At 44.4% G+C, this 23202-nt stretch overlaps 1 protein-coding gene and 1 long non-coding RNA gene across 2 annotated transcripts in view; one reads left to right on the forward strand and one right to left on the reverse strand.

The window, feature by feature from the left end:
- EGFL6 (EGF like domain multiple 6) overlaps positions 1–23202 on the forward strand; it is a 75362-nt gene that overhangs the window by 42904 nt on the left and 9256 nt on the right. Inside the window, 2 exon segments of the mRNA XM_074992880.1 lie at positions 2840–3148; positions 20720–20733. Coding sequence (XP_074848981.1) covers positions 2840–3148; positions 20720–20733 — 323 coding nt within the window.
- The window catches only part of LOC142012580 (uncharacterized), a 52808-nt gene that overhangs the window by 881 nt on the left and 28725 nt on the right, over positions 1–23202 (reverse strand). The window contains exon 2 of the long non-coding RNA XR_012645404.1: positions 9893–10107. This is a non-coding gene — a long non-coding RNA (uncharacterized LOC142012580). The remainder of the gene's footprint in view (positions 1–9892; positions 10108–23202) is intronic.

The raw sequence follows: 23202 nt of genomic DNA on the forward strand, positions 1-23202 counted from the left end.
TTAAAGCCCATACAATTGATAGTGGTTTGTGGGCCAGAAAGTCTCTTCTAGAGCTCTCTGGAGTGTTCAGCTCTCATTGACTAGTAGTGACATACCATGAAAGTAGCTCCTCCACTCCAACAGGAGATATGGGCCCTGAACTCAAGCCAGGTGAAGCAAGTCTTGGAGTGGGACTTCCAACCCTCCAAGCTATGTTCCTAAGCTAAACAGCTTCAGAGTATGGACAGAGATGTGAGTGGAGCGTATACTGACGTGGGATAACCCTACGATTGTCATGGTGGCCATGAAGTCCTGAGCTGGTTTGGAAGGTTTACTATCTGTGTGGGTTTTAAAACTCCTTAGGTGCTGTCTCCCTCAGTTCCTCTGATGCCACAAGTAGGAATTTCCTCTGCTTGTATGTAAACAGCTGCTGCAGTGAGTCATCTGAATCACCACACATGTACCCATCTCTTTCATGGGACTTGCATATCACACAGAAAAGCACCATCAGGTGTAGTTTTGGAGCACTGGCTTTTCTGCATTATTGGCCAGACATAGTTGAGCTGCAACATCATCTTAATTGTTCTTTCGAGTTCATGCTCTACCATGTAACCATCTGGAATCAGTTAGCCAAAGTGCGTCCTGCGTTGTCATCCCACCATGTCTGTGCTATATGGGTGAAGTCAGTTTTAGCTTTTGTCAAATCATGGCTGGTCAGTATTTTACTATCCACCAGGGAAGGTGGCCCGATGTTTAGTCCTCTAGCCTAGGGTTTGGGAGTCCTGGATTGAATTCCCTGTTCCGCTAGACTTCTCTGTGCCCCTGGAACACTCACTTAGGGCTTGTCTAAACTAGCTCCCTACTTCAAAGGGAGCATGGTAAGTCGGGTGTCAGGAGATTATTAATGAAGTGCTGTGGTGCATATGCAGCACTTCATTAAGTTAATTCTCCCCCGCAGCAACTCCGAAGTACCAGCTCGCGCGTAGCTGCAGCTAACTCGCCCGTACTTCGAAGTGCCTGGGCAACTTCGAAGCCCCTTTACTCCTAGTAGTAGTAAGGGAGTAAAAGGACTACATGTGAGCTGGCTCTTGGAAGTTTAACACTTCGAAGTTGCCATGGGGGAGAATTAGCTTAATTAAGTGCTGCATACGCACCACAGCACTTCATTAATAATCTCCTGACACCTTACTTACCATCCTTCCTTCGAAGTAGGGAGGTAGTGTAGACACCGCCTTAGTGTCTCTGTGCCTCAGTTTCCCAACTGTAAAATGCAGGTAATAGTACTGCCCTACCTCATGGGGTTCTGTGAGGTCAAATACTGAAAGTGTGTGAGGCTTTCAAATGCTATGGTAACAACAGGCATAAGTATTTTAGATACAGACAATTTTTCATTTGACAATATGAACAGAAGTTCAACCCCACACCATCCAATACCATATTCTGAGAAATAACATCTAAAGCCTTCCCTAGTAAGGAGAGATAACGTTCCTTTGCCAATTGAACATGTGCGTATGAGAGAAAGCTCATCCATCAGAGTCCACTGTCACCTAGGCGAAAGTAAATGGTATGAACTGGTGTACGATGCAGAGAAAAGTAATCCCTAACATCTGCACAGGGGAAGAAAGACAACCAATCAATCATAGGTACACCAAACAAAACCCCAGCTCTACATACAGTAACCAGATCACTCTACCCGCCCCCATAGGCCCAGAAACTCAAATCTTTCCCAAGCCTCCCTTTCTACCACAACTTGGCTCCTCACCTGTGTCATCACTCACAAAAAAAAACAAAAACAAAAACATGCCCTTCTCATCCAACTCAACACTGATAATGATAGCAATCCTGACGGCTCTTTCCCCAGGAAACAACTCCCCCCCCACCTCAACTTGCACAAACACAAAATAGTTTGGGGATCATGGAGACAGGAGAAGGGAATGTAAAAACAAAAAATAAGAAATACATTGAAGGGAAGTGCTGTATGGAGGTCAAAACATTACCAAGGAAAATATTACATGAAAAATTGAGCTGCTGCTTGCATTTAAAAGCATCATTTAGGCATTCTACCAGTAGTGGTGTTTGTAGTTTCCTGTGTAGGTATAAATGATGTTTGGCTTAATTATATTCTACTATGTGGCAGGGTGGGCAAATTCACCCCAAATTCAAATCTCATATTCTTCTTAAGGTTTGAAAAAGTTTGGTTAAAGTTTTCTCTCACACACATGATCTTGGTTTTTCATTTCCAGCAGTCTCTGTAGATTTTGGATACTGGAAAAAGGTGAAAGTTCCAACACGTGACACACCTGAATGCTCTTATGGTATTTTGTGGCCAAATGGCAGTTGAAATTCTGGGAATCTCAAGAGGCAAAACATTAGTGTTAAGACTTCTAGTCTGATCCTGCAAAAAAGCAAGAAGTTATGATAAGCCAGATGAACCCCTGAACTTCTAGGAGCTCACTGAACTGAACATTTTGAGGTTCACCTATGACTACTTTGTATTGTTTTTGTAATTGCAGCAGTTAAGGAAAAAGTTTTCACTAAACTGTAACCAAACAATAGGGAAAGAATATTTGTACTGTGGGCCAAGTTCACTGGTAGGGTATGCAGAATAGTAACAGAGAGGTAGCAGTGTTAGTCTGTACTCCAACAAAACAAAGCAGCAGAAATGTAGCACTTTAAAGACTAAAAAATGTTTTATTTGGTGATGAGCTTTCGTGGGCCAGACCCACTGCATCTGACAACAGTGAATTTGGCCATATGGTTTGTCTGAAGCTTGTAATGGAGTGTTTGCTTAAAAATGCTAAGGTTCTGGGGAGGTCCAATTACTTCAAATGTATGTTTTACATTTCGTTGTTGGTTCTAGTTATCCCTGAAAATTTGGTGAAAGAAGTCCCAAGAATCCCTGAAGCCATCAAGGACACAATCAAGAAACTTCTTGCACACAAGAGCAGTGTGAAGAAACATAAAGTGATAAAAAACGTGATCTCAGAACCAGCCATGACACCAGCTTCTAAGGTTCAGCTTTCATCCTTAGACTATAAAGACAGTATTTACGTTGGAGGGACCTATGATGAAGGTGAAAAAGGGACAGAAGTTGTTGTAGCAGTGGAAGAACAGAAGGACCTGGTAAACCAGATTGGCCATGACCAACACCTTAGAGGAGATGTCTTTAGTAAGTGTTGCCATCATTTCTAATACGTGTGAATAAATCTGTACTGACTTTTATGTAAAAGTATATACACAAATTAACAAGATTATAGTCAAATATTGTACAAGTCATGTAGTTTGTGTCTTTGTACTTCCTATAGCAAGGCTTACTGAACATGAATCATTGTTATTCATATCATATAAAAGTCACTAATTATGCATCAGAGCTTCTCAGCTCTTTGATTTGAATGTGAAAATGTATCAAAAGTATACAGCTAAGAACACTGGTAGTGCTTGGATGAGAATTACCATCACTAGTAAGACATCAGGAAGATGTACATGTATTTCCTCAGCAAGCCCTCAGAGAATTTCAGTTCACTTAGTTCCTTGGAAAACAAGTGTTCTTCCCTGTTGTTTAAGAGGAAGGTTGTCATCTTTGTTGAAGGAGCTTTTAAATGCATTCTAAGTAATGTTTATAATAGTATCTTTAGTTCAGATTCTTCAAGCTGGTGGCTGAATAAACAGATGATGTAAAACTCATGCCTTGATCGTAGCTGATCCAGGAAATTCTCTCTCTTCCCATGTGTAGGGACATAACTTATTGGTTATGATTAAAATGATATATTTATGGCCCATAATATTATTTATGAAGGCATAACTCAGGTTAGCCAGCACCGGAATTGTTACTACAAAGAATCAAATAAATCCTTTGTATTTCAAAGAAACCTTTCAAATAATATCAGTGGTTTTTTTTTTTTTAAGGAAAATGTTATGTTTGCTGCTGCCAGAACAAGAAGTCTTTTAATAGAGTAGCAATAAATCCAAGTACAAATATGTTTATTAATCTGGAATATATTGGAGAATACTCGTCTGCTTGCTGGAGGCACTACACTTCTATAATTACCCTCTTTCAAGGTTAAGTAATAATTGAAGGATATTTCAGCTCAGTAAGAGGATAAAACCAAATATTACACAAGATTTGTGCTGCAGAGCCAACAGGATGTCTGAAATTGGGCCTTTCTTCAATGCGCTTCCATTCTACCCTATATTAATAATTACTGAGCTCTTCCAGATATAGCAACTCAAGATCTCAAAATACTTTATAGAAGTGGAAAAACTGAGGCATATCGCAATTAGGTGACTTGACCCCACTCATTCTGAATAAACAATACAATTCAGTTCTCCTGACTGGTAGTCCCATGCTCTAACCACTTGAACAGACTGCTTCACCCATGCTTGTATTAGAAAATAACGCCAAGTCAGGACAATACTTTGAGGAGTTGTGTTAATTAATATTAAGTTGACAATAATTTTATGTTTGTGTAGAGTGAGGTGAGTCATGTTCAACATCCTGTCATTGGTTATTGAGAACCCCAAACAGACTGGGAATTTCTTAGAATTGGGTTCTAATTTCATGCAACTTTTTAGTGAAGAGAATCCCAGAGTGGGACTAGAATAGCCTCACATTACAATGCTCTCTTTGCACCTGTGATGAAGTTGACCCACACCCATGTCCTGTTCATTTGAACATTGACAGATTGAGGACGAGTTTGAAGGTTGATCAACTATAATAGGCGAGTGGGGCGTTTTATTGCAAAGAAGAGATTTCCTGAAGGTCTTATTTCTGCAGAAGAAAGACCCATTCATTCCAATCACACAGCAATGAAGAAACATTAGTATTCAAGTATTTTGGTGGGAGCAAGATTGCTGGGTGATATTGTTTATCACTGTAGAGCTGAATATATTTTATATATGTATAAATTTTTGGCTACGCTGATTTTCAGTGGAGTAGAAGAAACTCATTCAGATCAAATTTCTTGGCCCCTTTGACGCTGCAGTGCACATCTTGATAGATGTGTATGAAGAACTAGTCCATGATTTGGACAAGCTTCAGGAATGGCTTAACCACACATGCAGGCCTGTTCCACGGCCTATATGAAAGGTCATGTGCGGGTTCAGGGGAATAAAGCTCCAACTAGTGTGGTTGAAAGTAGGGGCAGCATAGTTGTTCGATTTTAGTTAGATAACACAAATCAGTAATTCTTGTCAGCAAAGTGTTCACGAAAGATGATGATGGATCAGAATGAAATGTCATCCCTGCATCAGTAGAACTCACATCATACTAGTTGATGTCATGACAATCAGAGGCCAGGGACACCATTCCTACCCTTGGCTAATAGCCTTTTATGGACCTAACCTCCATGAATTTATCTAGCTCCTTCTTAAATTCTGTTATAGTCCTAGCCTTCACAGTCTCCTCTGGCGAGGAGTTCCACAGGTTAACTATGCACTGAGTGAAGAAGAACGTTCTTTTATTAGTTTTAAACCTGCTACCCATTAAATTTCATTTGCCATTTTGTTGCCCAATCACTCAGTTTGATGAGATCTTTTTGAATTTCTTCACAATCTGCCTTTGTCTTGACTATCTTGAACAGTTTAGTGTCATCTGCAAACTTTGCCACCTCACTGCTCACCCCCGTCTCCAGATCATTTATGATATAAATTGTACAGGATTGGTCCTAGGACTAACTGTTGTGGAACACCACTAGTTACCCCTCTCCATTTGGAAAATTTGCCCTTTATGCCTACCCTTTATTTCCTGTCTTTTAACCAGTTCTCAATCCATGAAAGGACCTTCCCTCTTATCCCATGACAACTTAATTTACATAAGAGCCTTTGATGAGGTACCTTTTCAAAGTCTTTCTGGAAATCTAAGTATACTATATCCACTGGATATCCCGTCTGCATGTTTGTTAACCCCTTCAAAGAACTCTAACAGATTAGTAAGACATGATTTCCCTGTGCAGAAACCATGTTGACTTTTGCCCATCAAATTATGTTCTTCTACGTGCCTGACAATTTTATTCTCTACTATTGTTTCAATTAATTTGCCCAGAACTGACGTTAGACTTACCAGTCTGTAATTGCCAGGATCACCTCTAGAGCCCTTTTAAAATATTGGTGTCACATTAGCTATCTTCCAGTCATTAGGTACGAAAGCTGATCCAAAGGACAGGTTACAAACTAGTGTTAATCGTTCTGCAATTTCCCATTTGAGTTCTTTCAGAACCCTGGGATGAATGCCATCTGGTCCTCGTGATTTGTTAACATTAAGTTTATCTATTTGTTCCAAAACCTCCTCTAATGACACTTCAGTCCGGGACAGTTCCTTGGTTTCATTTCCCACAAAAAATGGTGCAGGTTTGGGAATCTCCCCAACATCCTCAGCTGTGAAGTCTGAAGCAAAGAAATCATTTAGTCTCTCCGCAATGGCTTTATTGTCCTTGATTGCTCCTTTTGTATTTGTATCGTCTAGGGGACCCACTGTTTTTTTAGCAGGCTTCCTGCTCCTAATGTATTTAAAAAACATTTTGTTATTACTTTTTGAGCTTTTGGCTACCTGTTCCTCAAAATCTCTTTTGGCTTTCCTTATTACAATTTTACACTTAATTTGGTAGTGTTTATGTTCCTTTGTATTTACCTCACTAGGATTTGCCTTCCACTTTTTAAAAGATGCCCTTTTATCCCTCACTACTTGTTTTACATGGGTGTTAACCCATGGTGGCTCTTTTTTCAGTCTCTTAGTATCTTTTTTTTTAATTTGGGGTATACATTTAAGTTGGGTCTCTATTATAGCGTCTTTGAGAAGCTGGCATGCAGCTTACAGGGTTTTTGTTCTAGTCACTCTGGCTTTTAATTTCTGTTGAACTAACCTTCTAATTTTGCATAATTCCCCCTTTTGTAATTAAATGCCGGAGTGCTGGACTGCTGAGGTGTTCTTCCCACCACAGGAATATTAAATGTTATTACATTATGATCACTATTCCCAAGTGGTCCTGTAATTATGACCTTGTGGACCAGACCCTGCGCTCCACTCAGTACTTAATGGAGAATTGCCCCTCCCCTTGTGGGTTCCTGTACCAGCTGTTCCAAGAAGCAGTCATTAACGGCATTGAGAAATCTTATTTCTGCATCTCGTCCTGATGTGACATGTGCCCCGTCAATATGGGGATAACTGAAATCCCCCATTACTATTGAGTGTTTTATTTTGGTAGCCTCCCTTAGCCTTTCAACATCACTATCACTGTCCTGATCAGGTGGTCGATGATATATCCCTACTGCTATATTCCTAGTAGAGCTTGGACTTACTACCCATAGTGATTCTAGGGAACATTTTGATTCATTTATAATCTTGTTTCATTTGATTCTATGTTGTCTTTCACATACAGTGCCACTCCGCCACCCACATGGCCATTCTATCCTTCCGATATATTTTATATCCTGATATGATTGTGTCCCACACATTGTCTTCATTCCACCAGGTTTCCATGATGCCTATTATGTCAATTTCCTCCTTTAATACAAGGTACTCTAATTCACCTATCTTATTAGTCAGACTTCTAGCATTTGTGTAGAAGCATTTTAAAGATCTGCCTCTGCTTATGTCTTCCCACCCCACATGTATTAGATTCTTTTATATGTGATTGTTTGTATGATCTAGCCCATTGTTTGATATCTCACCTCCTCTCTTTTTTACTAAAGCCTAGAGTATCTCTATCGATGGATCCTCCTTTAAGAGGAGTTTCTGTCCGATCCACGTGCTCCTCTGCACCAATCGGTTTTCCCCCATCTCTTAGTTTAAAAACTGCTCTACGACATTTTAATGTTTAGTGCCAGCAGTCTGGATCCCCTTTGATTTAGGTGGAGCCCATCCTTCCTGTATAGGGTCCCCCTTTCCCAAAAGTGTCCCCAGTTCCTAATAAATCTAAACCCCATCTCCCTACACCACTGTCTCATCCATGCATTGAGACTCTGAAGTTCTGCTTGCCTACATGGCCATGCGCATGGAGGTAAGGAAAGCAGCCAGAAAGGATAAGGAAAAATGGTTAGAGGAGCAATGTGAAGATATCGAGAGGTATTACGGCGAATGTAAGACCAGGGAGGTGAATAAGACAATTAGGAATATTAACAGAAAATGGCAACCGAAGCAGATGGTGATCAAAGATTGAGAACGAAGAAGTGCTCATGAACAGGGAGTAGATCGTGCAGCAATGGACGAGATATTGCACCCATCTATGCAAAGCACAGTTGGACCCAAGTGTCTCAGAGGGACTGATTGAAGAACTGAAAGAGATATCCCCACTGAGCATCGAGACTGAGACCAATATTTCGAAGGAGGAAGTAGAAAAAACAGTGAAATGACTAAAGAACAAGAGCCCTGGAAATGATAAGATCATAGGAGAGATGATCAAATACGGCAGAGAAAGCATGATTCAGGAAATACACCGACTATGTAATATAGCATGGAAAGAAGGGAAGGCACCTAAGGAACGGACAAGATCTCTGCTAGTGACAATACCCAAGAAAGGAAGTACATTGGAGTGCAAGAACTACAGAACGATTGTCCTAATGAGTCATCTAGGCAAGGTGCTGATGATCATACTGACTGAGAGACTAAGATCGCAGATAGAAGAACGTAAAGCAGATGAGCGAGCGGGGTTCAGAAAAGATAGCAGTACCATACAGCAGATATTGGCACTAAGACTGATAGCGGAGAAAGCTCAATGAAAGAACAAGAACATATACACTTGCTTCGTCGATTTTCAAAAGGCATTTGACAGTATGGATCAGAAAGTGACTTTGGCAGTGTTGAAGTCAAACAGAGTGGACAGCAAACTGATACGGTTGTTGAAGGATATCAGTGACAACGTGGAGGCAGCGGTGAGAACATGCAGGGAGTTGGGAAGTTGGTTTAAAACAAGTAGAGGTATGAGACAAGGAGATTCAATATTGCCAAGTATCTTCATTGCACATCTGGAGAGAGCGATAGACAAGATCAAGGAAGAGATAGAAGGGATATCTGTGCACAGGAAAAAAATTAACAACTTGAGGTTTGCAGATGATATAGTTATCATTGAGGAAGATGAGGAGAAGCTAGTGAAAACAGTGCAGGTGTTAAATGAAGAAGGGAAGCGGTATGGACTGATTAGGAACATTGATAAAACAAAAACAATGGTATTTGGAGATAAGGAAATAGGAAGGAAGATCAGTGTCGATTGTATTGAACTAGAAAATATAGAGAAGTTCACATATCCGGGGAGCAACATAACATATGATCTACACTGTAAGAAGGAAATAGCAACTAGAATAGCAAAAGCAAGAGCGAGTTTGAAGGCGATGGATAAGATCTGAAAAAGCAAACCTATTAGCTTAAGAATAAAGTGAGCGTCTTGAAAACGTGTGTATTCAGCAGCAGGTTGTACGGATGTGAGACATGAGCGATAACAAAAGATTTGAAGAGAAGAATATTGGCATTCAAAAGGAGTTGTTATAGAAAGATTCTGAGAATAGGATGGATGCAGAAGGTCACCAAGGAGGAATTATATAGAAAAATACAGCCGAAAGAGAACCTGCTGCAGAAGGTTATAAAAGGGAAGCTACAACTATTTGGGCATATTTGCAGAATGAACAATGAATGAAAAATCAAGACCGTGGTATTTGGCATAATGGACGGTTCAAATAGGAGAGGCAGACCCCACAGAGAATGGATAGATGATGTAGTAGATTGGTGCGGAGCTAGTCTACAGAAACTAAGCCACTTTGCACTGGACAGGGAAAGATGGAAGGGAATAGTGAGAGAGGCATCAGACACCAATGGGTGCTGAGCCCATGGTTATTGATGATGATGATGACTACAATTTCCTCCTGTTTCACCGTACGTATTTAAGGAATAGGATACATTTCTGCTTTAAATATAGAATTTCTTTACTTCTTGTTCGAGTGGTCCCCGTGGGTGCTCCACAGTAGGTGTTGGGCTCGTCCGGCACCGCAGATCGGAATTCTTCTAGCAGTTTTCACTGGATCGCGCATGCGCCAATGCGCGCCGCTCCCTTGCGTGCCCTCGGTCATGTGCACGATCCAGTCCCCGCCAGTTCCTTCTCAACCGCCAACGGCTGCAGACAGAATCCGCTCCGGCTCCAAAGCCTGAGACAGATAAGATAGTTGTTTAACTTGTTAGCTCGTTGTTTTTACTATTATACAAAAAAAAAAAGTGAAAAAAAAAAGCATACAAAATAGTAGAGAGAAGAGGAACGGAAGGGAGAGGGGCGGACAAAGAAGGCTGTTTAAGCCGTCCGCTACCCTGAAGGCCGTGAATGTTATTTGGGTTGTAGAACGCACTGATTAGCGTCTAAGTACCCTATTAACAGTAAAGACTCACCGCAATGGCTACCTCGGGGTTTAAGAAATGTGAGTCATGCCGTGAGGCTATGCCGGCCTCTGATGGGCATAGTGAGTGCATTCGTTGCCTGGGGGAGTCCCATGTTACCCAGAAGTGTTCGCACTGCACTAAGCTTACAGCCAGGGCCAGGAAGGACAGAGAGATGAGGCTCAAAATGATCTTGTTTGATAAGGCCCTCCAGCCTGTGCTGCCGGAAAAGCCTCACACAGAAGGGCCCTCTGGGTCACAGAAAAGGAAGGCGGCGTCTTTGACCCCCTCTGTGCAAAAGAAGAGGAAACTCTCCTCAGCTCGATCCTTGCCAGCGGTTCCAGTGAGCAGGATGAGTGGAATGCATAGCCCTCAGCCGCGGGCTGATGAAAGCAGCAGCGCGGTTGCGCACATGGCTGGGGCCGGGCCTCCGACTATGCAGCAGTTGGCACGGAGGGTGCTGCAGGCGCCAGCGCGGCAAGCACCGGAATCGGCGGCACCGCCTCACTTGGCACCGGCTATCATGGCACCGACGGCGCAGGGGCACCCAGCATGGGGCCCAGTGGCGCTGGAGGAAGCTACCCGCGCTACACCGCTTGTGACAGTACCGAGCGCGGCACCGACAGCGGGGCCGAGATCCCCGGCACAGGAGGGGGCACCGCCCACCCTGCAGGGGCGGGGGAAACCTAGAGCCAAAACCTGGCACCTCAGTCCATCTCCAGACAGGGCTGCGATGCCCTTATCACCCAGCCCCCTCCCCCCCGTGATACACACACTGCGTCGCCGGGCGGCAACTTCACCGGCTTATTTCGGACCTCCCTCCCCGTTCCTCCAACCACCTTCGCCTTGGCTCAGGCCTCCTTCACCCTTTTTGGGCATGGATCCCTGTGAGTACTATCACAAACCAGCTTCAATGGTCCAGGTCTCCATCACTGGGCCCTTGTCCATGTTGTTATGGCCGTCCTCATCATACCGAACACCAACATCGGAGGTCTAGATCCAGGGGCAGATCCCCTCCCCCTCCTCGCCAATACTCCCGTGTACGCTCTCGCTCTGGGAGAGGAACGCAGCTGTCCCAGGGAGAGTTAGGTCCAGAGTCCCGAGACTTTCCTTCACAGCCCACGAAGAAGCAAGCATACCAGCGAACTCGGGAGCCAGAGGACTTGGGGGAGGTTTATCCCAGCGGTTCCTCCTCATCCTCCCCAGATGAGGCAATTGTCCCCGGGGATGTCTCCCCTCTGGATGACCTTAAACAATTCCAAGAGCTGTTCAAAAGAGTAGCATACACGCAGGACATTCAAATAGCAGAGGTACAGGAGAAGCATCATAAACTCCTGAAAAATTTGAGACCCCCAGCTTCATCTAAAATCACTATCCCACTGGACGAAGCCATTATGGAGTCAGCCACTAACATATGGCAGACTCCAGCCTCTATTCCGCCCACGAATAAAAGGGCAGATAAGAAATACTTCGTTCCAGCCAAGGGCATGGAATTCCTGTTTAGCCACCCACAGCCCAATTCTTTGGTGGTCGAATCGTCCCAGCAGAGGTCGAAGACGCCTCAGTACAAATCAGGGGGGTCAGATAAAGATGCTAAGAAAGTAGAGCTGTTCGGCAGGAAGGTCTACTCCTCCTCTACCTTATTATTGAGGATGGCAAACTACGCGGCATGTTTATCAAACCATAACTTTCACAATTACTCTAGCCTCACCTCTCTCATGGATTCCCTCCCAGAGGACAAGAAGCCAGTGTTAAAGGCGATCGTCCAGGAGGGCTACTCGGCCTCGCAAACGGGAGTTCAGATTGCCTGGACGTGGCGGACACAGCGGCACGCTCAACAGCCGCAGCAGTGGTAATGCGTAGGGAATCCTGGCTCCAGAGGTCTGGTATCCCCAGAGATCTACAGGCAAAGATCGTGGATCTTCCCTTTGACAAGCAAAAGCTGTTTGCAGAATCAACCGACTTGGTCCTCCACTCTAGCAAAGATTCGAGGGCCACACTTAAGACCTTGGGTATCTACACTCCTCCATACAAGAAAAAGGAGTTTTATCCTCAGCAACGGCGCTACGCTTACCGACCACAACACGCACAATATCAGTGAGCCTATGACCAAGGGTGCCATCAACAGCAGCAACAGTACAGGGCCCCCAGGCGGCGTTCTCAACAAAGTCGCACAACCTTGGGGCAAGCCCAGAGGCAGCAAATTTGACGGGTATGTCGAGGACTGCACTATCAACACCATTGCTCAATGCCACTCTCACCTCATGTTCCATCATCGCCTCAAACCGTTCCACTCCCAATGGCAAAAGATCACAACAGACAAATGGGTGCTGGAAATTATAGCCATGGGTTACACGATCCCCTTCCAGTCACTACCACCGATGAAACCTCCCACCCGGCCTATTCTCAGGGACCCCTCTCACAAGGCGAGGCTGAAGCAGGAGATAGATCACCTCATGTTCATAGGGGCGGTGGAAAGAGTGCCGGAACAATTCTGAGGGAAAGGTTTTTACTCATGCTACTTCCTAACAGAGAAGAAAACAGGAAGCTGGAGGCCGATTTTGGACCTACGGGGCCTCAACCGATACTTGCGCAAGCAGCGCTTCCGGATGATTACAGTTGCCTCCATACTTACAGCACTGGATGATGGAGACTGGCTTGCAGCCCTCGACTTACAAGATGCTTACTTTCATATAACAATCCACCCGGCACACAGACGCTTCCTCTGCTTCACGGTCGGCGGGAAACACTTCCAATACAGGGTTCTTCCGTTCGGCCTATCCTCGGCACCCAGAGTTTTTACCAAAACCCTGGCAGTGGTATCAGCTTACCTGCACTGGCAGGGTGTGTTTATTTTTCCATATCTGGACGACTGCCTACTGAAAGGGGCCTCAAAGGCAGAGGTCCTACACATGATACGCGTCACCGCGAACACGTTTACTTCGCTGGGCCTAGTTATCAACCTTGCAAAGTCAAAGACCGAACCCACGCAAAATATAGAGTTCATAGGGGTGCGCATAAACTCTATCGCATCAAGAGTATACCTGGCCGACGCCCGCTTTTGCGCCATCAAATCCTTGGTGCAAGTCATGATGTACAGCCCCGCGGTGCCGATCCTAACATGCCTGCAACTGTTGGGGCACATGGCGGCAGCCACGTTTGTGGTACAGAATGCCAGGTTACACATGCGAAGCCTGCAGCATTGGCTGGCGAGTGTTTACAGACCAGCAGCCCATTCCGTCCATAGGGTAGTATTGCCCACGACGGAGGTACAGAAGTCGCTAGCGTGGTGGGCAGATCCCAAGAACCTGCTAGTGGGAGTGCCCTTCCACCAACCACAAATTTCCATTTTTCTTACAACCGATGCCTCCCACATGGGATGGGGAGCGCACATTGGCAGCAAGGTGACGCAAGGGCTATGGTCCCCCGCGGAACAGACACTGCACATAAATGTACTGGAGCTCAGAACAGTGTTCAATGCGTGCAGACATTTTCGGAAGTACCTGCACGGCAAAGTAGTCGGGATGAATACCGACAATACCTCCACCATGGTCTACATCAATCGACAAGGAGGGGCATGGTCCTGTGCGCTATGCACAGAAGCAGTCCGATTGTGGAATTGGTGCATTGCCAACAACATAACGTTGAAAGCCTCGTACTTGCCGGGAGCCCACAACGTGAAGGCAGATCACCTAGCAGGCGCTTTGCACTCACGCACGAATGGCAGATCTGCTCCGACCTGCTACGACACATATTTCACACCTGGGGATTTCCCCAAGTTGATTTGTTTGCCTCCCAGCGCAACAAGAAGTGCCCTCAGTACTGCTCCAGAGCAGGAATACGGTGGGGGTCCCTGGGGGACACCTTCATGATCTCATGGAAGGGCCCTCTACTCTACGTGTTTCCTCCCCACAACACTTATACGCAGGGTTCTGCAGAAAGCCAGCAGGGAGAGAGCTCGCATGATACTCATAGTTCCAACTTGGGACCGACAACAATGGTTTCCCCTGCTTCTGCACATGTTGGATCGTCCACCACTACCCCTACTGGTAGCGCCGGACTTACTCACGCAGGCTCAGGGGTCCATAGTACACCCGCACCCTCAGGGACTGCGCCTACAAGCATGGTTAATCCATGGCTCAGCGCCTTAGAGAGCACGTGTACGGAGGGAGTAAGACAAGTCTTAGAGTGTAGCTGAAGGACCTCCACCAGGAGGACTTATGAACAGAAATGGACACGCTTTACCACCTGGTGCTCTTCCAACAGTTAGCTCCTCTTGACGTTCCTATAACTGTAATTCTAGAATACCTGCTGGACCTCAAACAAGACGGACTCTCTCTATCCTTGCTAAAGGTCCACCTCGCAGCTATATCAGCTTTTCGGCACAAAGAGGAAGGGCCCACCGTATTCACCCATCCTATCGTCACAAGGCTCTTGAAGGGGCTGGTAAACCTGTACCCTCCTCGAAAACCGCTACCACTGTTGTGGAGTTTGGGCTTGGTACTCCACACGCTATCGGGACCACTCTTCAAACCATTAGCCAAGGCACCCCTCTGACTACTTACCATGAAAACGACCTTCCTTCTTGCGATTACGTCAGCCCACAGGGTGAGCAGGCTCGCAGCAGTGATGGCAATGCCGCCCTGCACAGTATTGTCAAAGGAGGCGGTGATCTTACGGTTACACCTAGCCTTCGTTCCGAAAGTTTCCTCAGAGTTCCACATGAACGAAACAATAGTATTATCCTCGTTTTACCTGAAGCCTCACAGCTCCAGCAAGGAGGCGCGCCTGCATCTCCTAGATGTGAGGAGGGCATTGGCCTTTCACATAGACAGAACTAAGCCCTTCCAGAAAACGGACAGGTTTCTCGTGTTTCTCGCTCCCAGGTCGAAAGGGGAAGGCCTCTCTTCCCAGAGAATTTCAAAGCACATTGTGTCCTGTATAAAACTGTGCTACGAGCTTCGAAAGACCCCTTTGCTAGCCCCGCCCAGGGCTCACTCCACCAGAGTGGTGGTGGCATCAACGGCCTTCGTCAAGGGAATCGCGTTGAAAGACATTTGCAGAGCGGCAACTTGGTCATCCTACGACACCTTCGCTAAGCATTACGCCCTGCATCGGGTGTTCGATGAGGATACCCGTCCGTCGACAGCAGTCCTCTCGGGGGCAAGCTGCACATGAATCGAGTACCCACCTCCTTACTTGGGGTTACTGCTGGGTAGTCACCTACTGTGGAGCACCCACGGGGACCACTCGAAGAAGAAAGAGAAGTTACTCACTTGTAGTAATGATGGTTCTTCGAGATGTGTCCCCGTGGGTGCTCCACTACCCGCCCATCCTCCCCGCTTCGGATCTCTGTCCGGTGTTTTTCAGGAGCATCCGGGGCAGTTGGTCAAGGAACTGGCGGGGACCGGATCGTGCACATGACCGAGGGCACGCAAGGGAGCGGCGTGCATCGGTGCATGCACGATCCAGTGGAAACTGCTAGAAGAATTCCGATCTGCCCGACACCTACTGTGGAGCACCCACGGGGACACATCTCGAAGAACCATCGTTACTACAAGTGAGTAACTTCTCTTTCTAATGTATTCTTTCAAGGCCTTAACTTTTTTTTGGTGGGGTGTGGGAGTGGTCAGGCAATATCATGATCTTTTGAAGTTGCATGGTTTGTTTCATATTCTTGTCTGTCTGACTTATTGGGCAGGTGCTTCACCTAGTATCATTTCATTTGATAAAATGTGTTGTCAAGGAATGGTACAAAAAAAATGTAATAGTCATGTTTTCCTAACAAATTCTAACGCAAACACAAAGGTACATTTACTTTTGCTCATTTGGTTACATATTTCTGGTCATGAGCTGCTCACAGGCTTTTTTGGTTTACTTCCCGCTGTTTATTTAGCATAAATGATTCTTCTGTCATACAAAATGCATAGGCAAAGCCACAGCTTACTTGATCTTAGTGCAAAAAAACCTAACAGAAGAAGCTCAGGCAGAACAAACAATGGTACGCACCTTAAATAAAATATCACACTGAAATTGTCTGCACAGTATTTTCTAAAATTCTATATTATGCATCAAATACAGGTTCATTGAGCCTGATTCACTGCTACATTATTCCAGATTTTCATCAGTGTAATTCCACTGACAGACCCATTGTAATGTGCTGAGGTTACTTGATGTTCCTGTGCCAATCCTTATTGTTATACATTATTATGCCTGTAAACTTTTCATAGATTATTCAGGGTTTTTTGTGCACTCCTGGAAGAACAGAATTCCATTTACTCACTAGCATTCACAAATTAATTTTCTCAAATAAACAATCAAAACTGTTACAAACTAAGGTTAAATTTTCAATAGCAACTAAGAGACTTGGGAACTTAGGTCTTAGTGAAAGATAATGGGATTTAGGAACTTGAGGCCAAGATTCACAAAAGAATTTACGCAGCTGACTACCTCTTCATGTTTCTAAAGCTCAGAATCAGGATTCACAGAATCCCTACTCCCCTGCACCCAAGTGTGCTCAGAGCTGGCCTACTGGATCAAGCCTTGCATATGAGCTCCCACAAGATGGCCAGGCGGGTCTCCCAACAGTAAAATAAAAATCCTCTAATCTTCATTTATAAGAAGTCACAAATTTACAGTAAACACTTGCAAATATTTAAACCATCTTGTCTTTTAAGAGTCCATTCAAAAGTTCTCCATTAAGAAATCCCTTTTGACATTTGTTTAGCAATTATTTTGTTGTCTTATAATGTGGGTGCATTTCTCCCTGAGTCATCAAACCCTGCTTTTTGTATTGTTAAAGACTTCATCGTTGACTTTCCTGGAAGGGAGGTTAATTAACAAGGAAAATTGTAGTAACACCTTTCATAGAATGTAAGTAACGTTAACATCTGAGGTTCTCACATGGTGGAGGGGCGTGCAGATTGTAATCTGTAGTGGGGTATGAAAAGTTTTGGGGGGGCGGGGGCGGAAACATTGTGCACGTTTTACCCACAGCAATGAATGATGAGCAAAGCCATTCTTTCAGACATATGAAGTCATCAGATGGCACTGTGCATTTTAACAGATTTTGGTTAAGCTTGGATAGCATTACATAAAATCATTGTCATTTGTACACCAGTCTGTTTGCCATGATGTGGCGTGCACACTGACCACTGTTGCTGTTTTGCTATTAGCAATCCTTTCAATTATACAACTCAAAATATTAAAAGAATGTTTTAACATTTGCAAAGTCAAGCACTCAAAAAAGTGAAATGTCAGTATGTGCACAAAATAGACCTGCTCTGGGGACGAACTGGGGCCCTGAAATACCCCTGCTACATTTGCTGCAGAAGTGGGTGAGAGAGGTGACTGAAGATTTCTGTCATGCCATGCAGTTATTCTTCCAAGATGGCTGCCTCATTAAGAGGACATTGTGATAGCATAGGTGAGATATAAGAAATATTATCATATTTATGTGTGTTTGCAGAGGTGGGTGGAGACTAAAATTTTAATGATGTCATATGCATTTCCTGGATGAAAAATAAACTACCTTCAAATTATAAACCAAGCCACATTTTTAAAACCAAGTGAACTTCTGTGAGCACAAATATCTACAAATAATTTTATATACAGCAATTGCTTCTGCAAAGAGGTGAAACCAAGTGCAGGTAAAGGAAAACTTACCTTTGCTTTGGTTGGGTGTCTTTTGTTCTGTAATGACTCACTTGTCCATACTGTTGCACTGTTTATAGATAACATCCTATAAAAATATTGTTCCATTGATTGACTCCATATCACATTCTAATAAACTGTCTCAGTTTATCTACATTTCTGTTTTCACTTTTGGCCTTTTCTGCTGTATGTTGGTCCAACTTATGCTTTTACAGAAGGGGGGTCCTGAAAACTCCCCTCTACATTTGTCATACTTGACCCTTAACCGTCAAGCCACACTATCAGTAACATTTGTGCCAAGGCCCTGCTGGAACAGGAATGAAGGATGTGCTCAACGTGAGCTCCACCATCACCAACCCTCCAGAAGGCTGCCCAGTCACTTTCATGACAACAGCTTCTCAGAAATCCACTGCCTCGGAATTGTTTACAAGATGGCTCTCGACCCTACTTCTTTTGCGCTACAATATGCAGCACATCCTAAGCACTGAACCCCAGAATTTTCTTCAGATAGACTTCTGATGTTTGCTTGACCATACACAGGGTTCCTAAATTCTTTAATGGCTCTTTGCACAAGCCTGTTCATACTGTTAGAATGCTTCATCTCCCTTTTTGGCTGCACCATTATCTCACTGTCTGGAACAGGTGCTGAAAAAGTATTTCTAAGTATACAGTTTTACTGAGTTGTTCCTGTGTTACATTATGTCATTACTACTATTTTTGATCAAATAACGTTCTCCAGATAGCCTAAGGTCAGGTCTACACTAGATCTTAAAGTCGATTGTAGACACGCAGTTCCAGCTATGGCAATTGTGTAGCTGGCATCAACTTATCTACAGTCGACTTACCTGGCTGTCCTCACTGAGAGAGGTCGACAGGAGAAACTTCCCCATCGACCTCTCACTCCTCGTGAGATTGAGGAGTACAGGGGTCAATTGTCCACCCCTGATAATTCAATTTAGTGCATTCCCACAGGTGTGCAAAATCAAACCCCAAATCTTAGTGGGGTGGTTGTTCCATTACACAGCAAACACAGTTCACCTCAGCTCCAAGCCCTGCACATACTAGTACTGTAATCCAAGCTTGCCAATAGAAAAGGGCCTGAGGTTCCAGAGCTGCCACTGCCACAGCAGCAGGTGGGAGCTCGGGGCCTTTTAAATTGCTGCCTGAGCGCCAGAACTCCAGGTGCATCTGAGGGCTGGGTCGGGACACAGCACAGTCTTGGCTGTGCTGACTAGCTGGCTGTCCCTAGCCCCACTCCTTCTGCCAAAGGCCCTGCCCCTTTCTGCAGTGCAGACCTGGTCCCCACACACAAACCTTGCCCAGGGGCCCAGCAATTCTGCCAGCCCCCATGCTATAATCTGTGAAAAGTCATAGTGTGTTGTCACAACAGGGGCATTACGCAAGTGGTGCTGCTTTTAAAAAAAAATGTCACGGGTGATATCAATCAACACCCGTGCTGGGAACTTCTGAAAGAATGTGTATTTATTTATGCATCTGCAGAACATGACAAGTCACATTTTTTGGTTCCGGAGATTGCTACCTACCCTTAGCAGTGTAGAAGATAAATTATCCTGACATAACCACAGCCATCTAAGTCAGCAGAAGTTTATTTGTATGTAATTTTTGCAAGAAGCTTTTTGTCCTCCTTTTATACGCTCTAATATATCTGAAAGACATCAACTTTTTTGTAATACCCTATGGTTACTTGACAGTTGGAATATGAGAACCAGAGTGTAACTTTTCACATTAAAAAAAAAAAAACAGATTCAAAGGCAACATTTGCTTCCTTGTCTCTCTCTATATACAGCATTTTTTTCCTCCTGGGCAACAGAATGATGTCATGATGCAAATGCGTCTGTCTGCCATGCAGGAAAAGGTGGAGGTGGGGAGAGCTGGCTTCATGGCTCCACAGCCCCCCCAGGAAGGGAAGATGGTTGCCAAGCATAGTGAGCAGGGGCAGAGCCCTCTATTCATACTGTATTTACATGAGAGTTCTTCACTTGGGGCATTAACAGCACACAGTTCCACTTGCAGGTATGTCTCCCAAATGAAGCTGTACTGTAATTCAATAAAACAGACCATTGTGGTAGCTCCTGTCTTTAGTTACACCACTTTGCTCTTTCTGGAACAGATCATACTGCAGTTGCATTTTCAGTCTGGCAAGCATTTTTACAGCCACAACTCCTTTTGCTAATGTGCCGCCCAGATATGTGGAATGACCATAAAATGTTACTGGAGGCCTTACACTCAGCCTCTGTGTACTTACTCCTGCGTAAAGAACCAGAAATATATATAGCTAATATATATATATATTAGTCTTAACCTGAGGTAAGACAATTATCCAAGAGATTTAAGCAATGATCTTGGTGATATGAAAGCTGCAAGTGCAACAAGAGAAGACAAGTGCTTAGGAATCCATCTATGCACACATAGTATTTCAAAGGTGTCTTTTCTCTGCTCAGTTCAGCAGCAACCTAACTGCCTTGAGGGCAAGCATGCACACACCCGTGTGTATTTACTGATGGGTGCACAGGATTCTGGGACTGGTTCTTTGAATAACAGTTGTCACAAACCTCAAGCTGGTGTAGGTACAGGAAAATCTTTTTTGTCACTTTGGTAGTAAGAGGAAAACTTCAGATGGTGATTAAGGCACTAGAAGCTCCATTTTTTAGGAAGGTGGTTTGTCTTGATCTTCAGTGGGACTCACATACATCCTCAAGTGCTTTGTTGAAATAGGCCCAAAGTTAGCAGTGGCTACTTGAACCAAACTTTCATCTCAACTGTAAATCCTGTTCATGCATGGGAAAGAAATGGCTTTTAGAATATTACAGTGTTGGTGAACAATATAATCCAGTGACATGGATAAGCAATTTTATAATTTCTGTAGCTCCTCCCATCTAGCAATGTGAGGGAAACCTGAACTAAATACGGCATGTATTCTGTGGATGGCTAGTGCATTCTTGCCTAGAGAACTGCCAAACTAGCATTGTTAATAATCAATAGTTCAATGGCTTTTGTCCCCTAAAAGTAGTACCTTCAGGCTCTTAATGTCATCAGATACATCAGTATATCCTCCATCACTGGAAGCTGAATTCTCTATTGTGCTGTTTGCGAGTAGCTGTACCATTTCTATATAGACAGCGCCATGCTGTCTTCTACAATAACACTGCTCCTGCTCTCAGATTGTCAAAATACTTACATCAGGCAGACAATCAGTTGAAAACCTCAGTTTTCCAGTTCCCTAAACTGGAATATATCATACAGGTTGAAGGGGTTTGGCTCCATCTTCCAGGCTGATGCTGAGATGAGCATTTCTACTTGTTTGAGCATTCTCTGTTGCGAAGCGTATGAAAGGACATTGATATGAACAACAGAGAACAGATCTCCTGTCTCCAATCCTGCAGCAAACCTGCATCAACTTTTCCAAGTTTGGCTTAAACGAGTTTTATGTGAGAACTTGTTCACAATCCTTGACTTCAAAACAGTTTAGGTGGCACACTCCTCTTGATTCCAGACATCATAAAGACAAAAAGAAAAAGGCAGGGGTATGGTCCTCCCTGCCCTCCACACTAGCCAACAGAGCTGGTCAGTTTTGGAGGGGCATATGTACTGTATTTTCTAACAGGTGGTACCTCTATATAGATACCAAGCTTCCTTGATTTCCTATTCTGACAGTGCACTTTCCACTGACTCTAATGAGGGTCTGTGCATTCAAAGTGTGCAAAATAACCTGGTGACCCCTAAGTGACTGGCCACACTTGGGTATGTTAAGGTGAAATGCATGGGCACTTGAACAATGCGGTGAGGTACGTGGGATGGAGGCAGGGTACAGAGACCCTTTTAAAATACTATACAGAAATATGCCTCAGCACAAAATGGCTAAAACATTAACCCCAGAACAAGAAATGAGGAACCGAGTAAATTGGGCAAGTCTAAATCAGTTAGCACCGGGATTTACTGGACTGCATACAGCCTGCATTAACAGCAGTATGTAACTTCAGCAGCATCCACATCCTCCCGGCCTAAATTGAAAAACAGGAGAGACCAAGGCCTCTGACCCATCAGCCCAGAGGATCCAGCTGCATACTTTAACAAGGACAAAATAAGTATGAGATATAGTTGTGTAAAATGGGAAGAGAGGCTAAGGGGGACTGCAAGTGAAGAGAAGCAGAAGCTACCAGGCTGTGATGTGCCAGGCCTCGGGTGGAGCCAGCAAACAGCAGGATTATAAAGCGGGGCTATAACATAAGGAGGAGGAGGAACTCCCGAATCCTGGAGAGACCAGACGCTGTCTGCGACAAGGCCTGATCACCCTTTGCCACTCCTCCCGCTTGCTCACGAGTTAGATAGAGTAGGGTGTGAATACCTAACAATACCACAAAAATCTGTATTAGTAGTATAGCTAGCTGAAGTAACATGATGCAACGGTGCGTCTTATCCCTGTATCTGCTTAACTATGTAAGTATATGCTCTCAGTAAATGCTCTCATTAACTCCATTTGTATTCTGTCTGTTTGTATCCTGTCCTGTGGCAAGTCTGTCTATATGTTGATGTGTTTGTGTTTTAGTTTCATGAGCCTGTAAGGGTCACATATAAGGCTGAGGCAAAGACGCCCCAGAACCCCCGAAAGGGCTTTGACCCAATGACCGGGAAGTTCTGAAAGCAAGCTGCCTCAGCTGGGAAGCGTGATCCACTGAACCTCCGTGTTCTACAGGACAGAGTGTCGTTTGTGTGTGTGTGTCATACCCTCCTATTAACCCTTAAGTAGACCCATCCCCTGAAACTCAAAACTCACACTTCTTGGGGATAGGGAACAGCTCTTAGAAATTGGGATAGATAACAGCCAATGAATTCCACCAACCCATGGGCTGTTTTAGATAACTATTGGGAGTTAGAAAAACCCCAGGGGGTGCTTCTCTTTCGTTGGGCGTAATCCTATTCCTCCTGTTAGTAGTGTGGTGTAAGCCACGGCTATAACTACACCAGTTTCGTAATAGCAGAATCAATCTCAGTAGTGCAGGTCATCACCAAGAAGCAGCCCTCCTTTTTTCCCAGTTCAACACTCCGCTCACCAACACCCTTATTTAGAACTTGGAGCACAGCTTATTTGCTCCTCACAAAGCACAACTGAGCCTATGATGTTTTATAACTTTTGTGAAAATTTTAACATCCTGAGCTTTCTATGGCTCCTGCTTTCAGTTTTCTGCCAAAGCATGATA

This window comes from Carettochelys insculpta, chromosome 1 (assembly GCF_033958435.1).
Source record: "Carettochelys insculpta isolate YL-2023 chromosome 1, ASM3395843v1, whole genome shotgun sequence".
Taxonomy (NCBI): Eukaryota; Metazoa; Chordata; order Testudines; family Carettochelyidae; genus Carettochelys; species Carettochelys insculpta.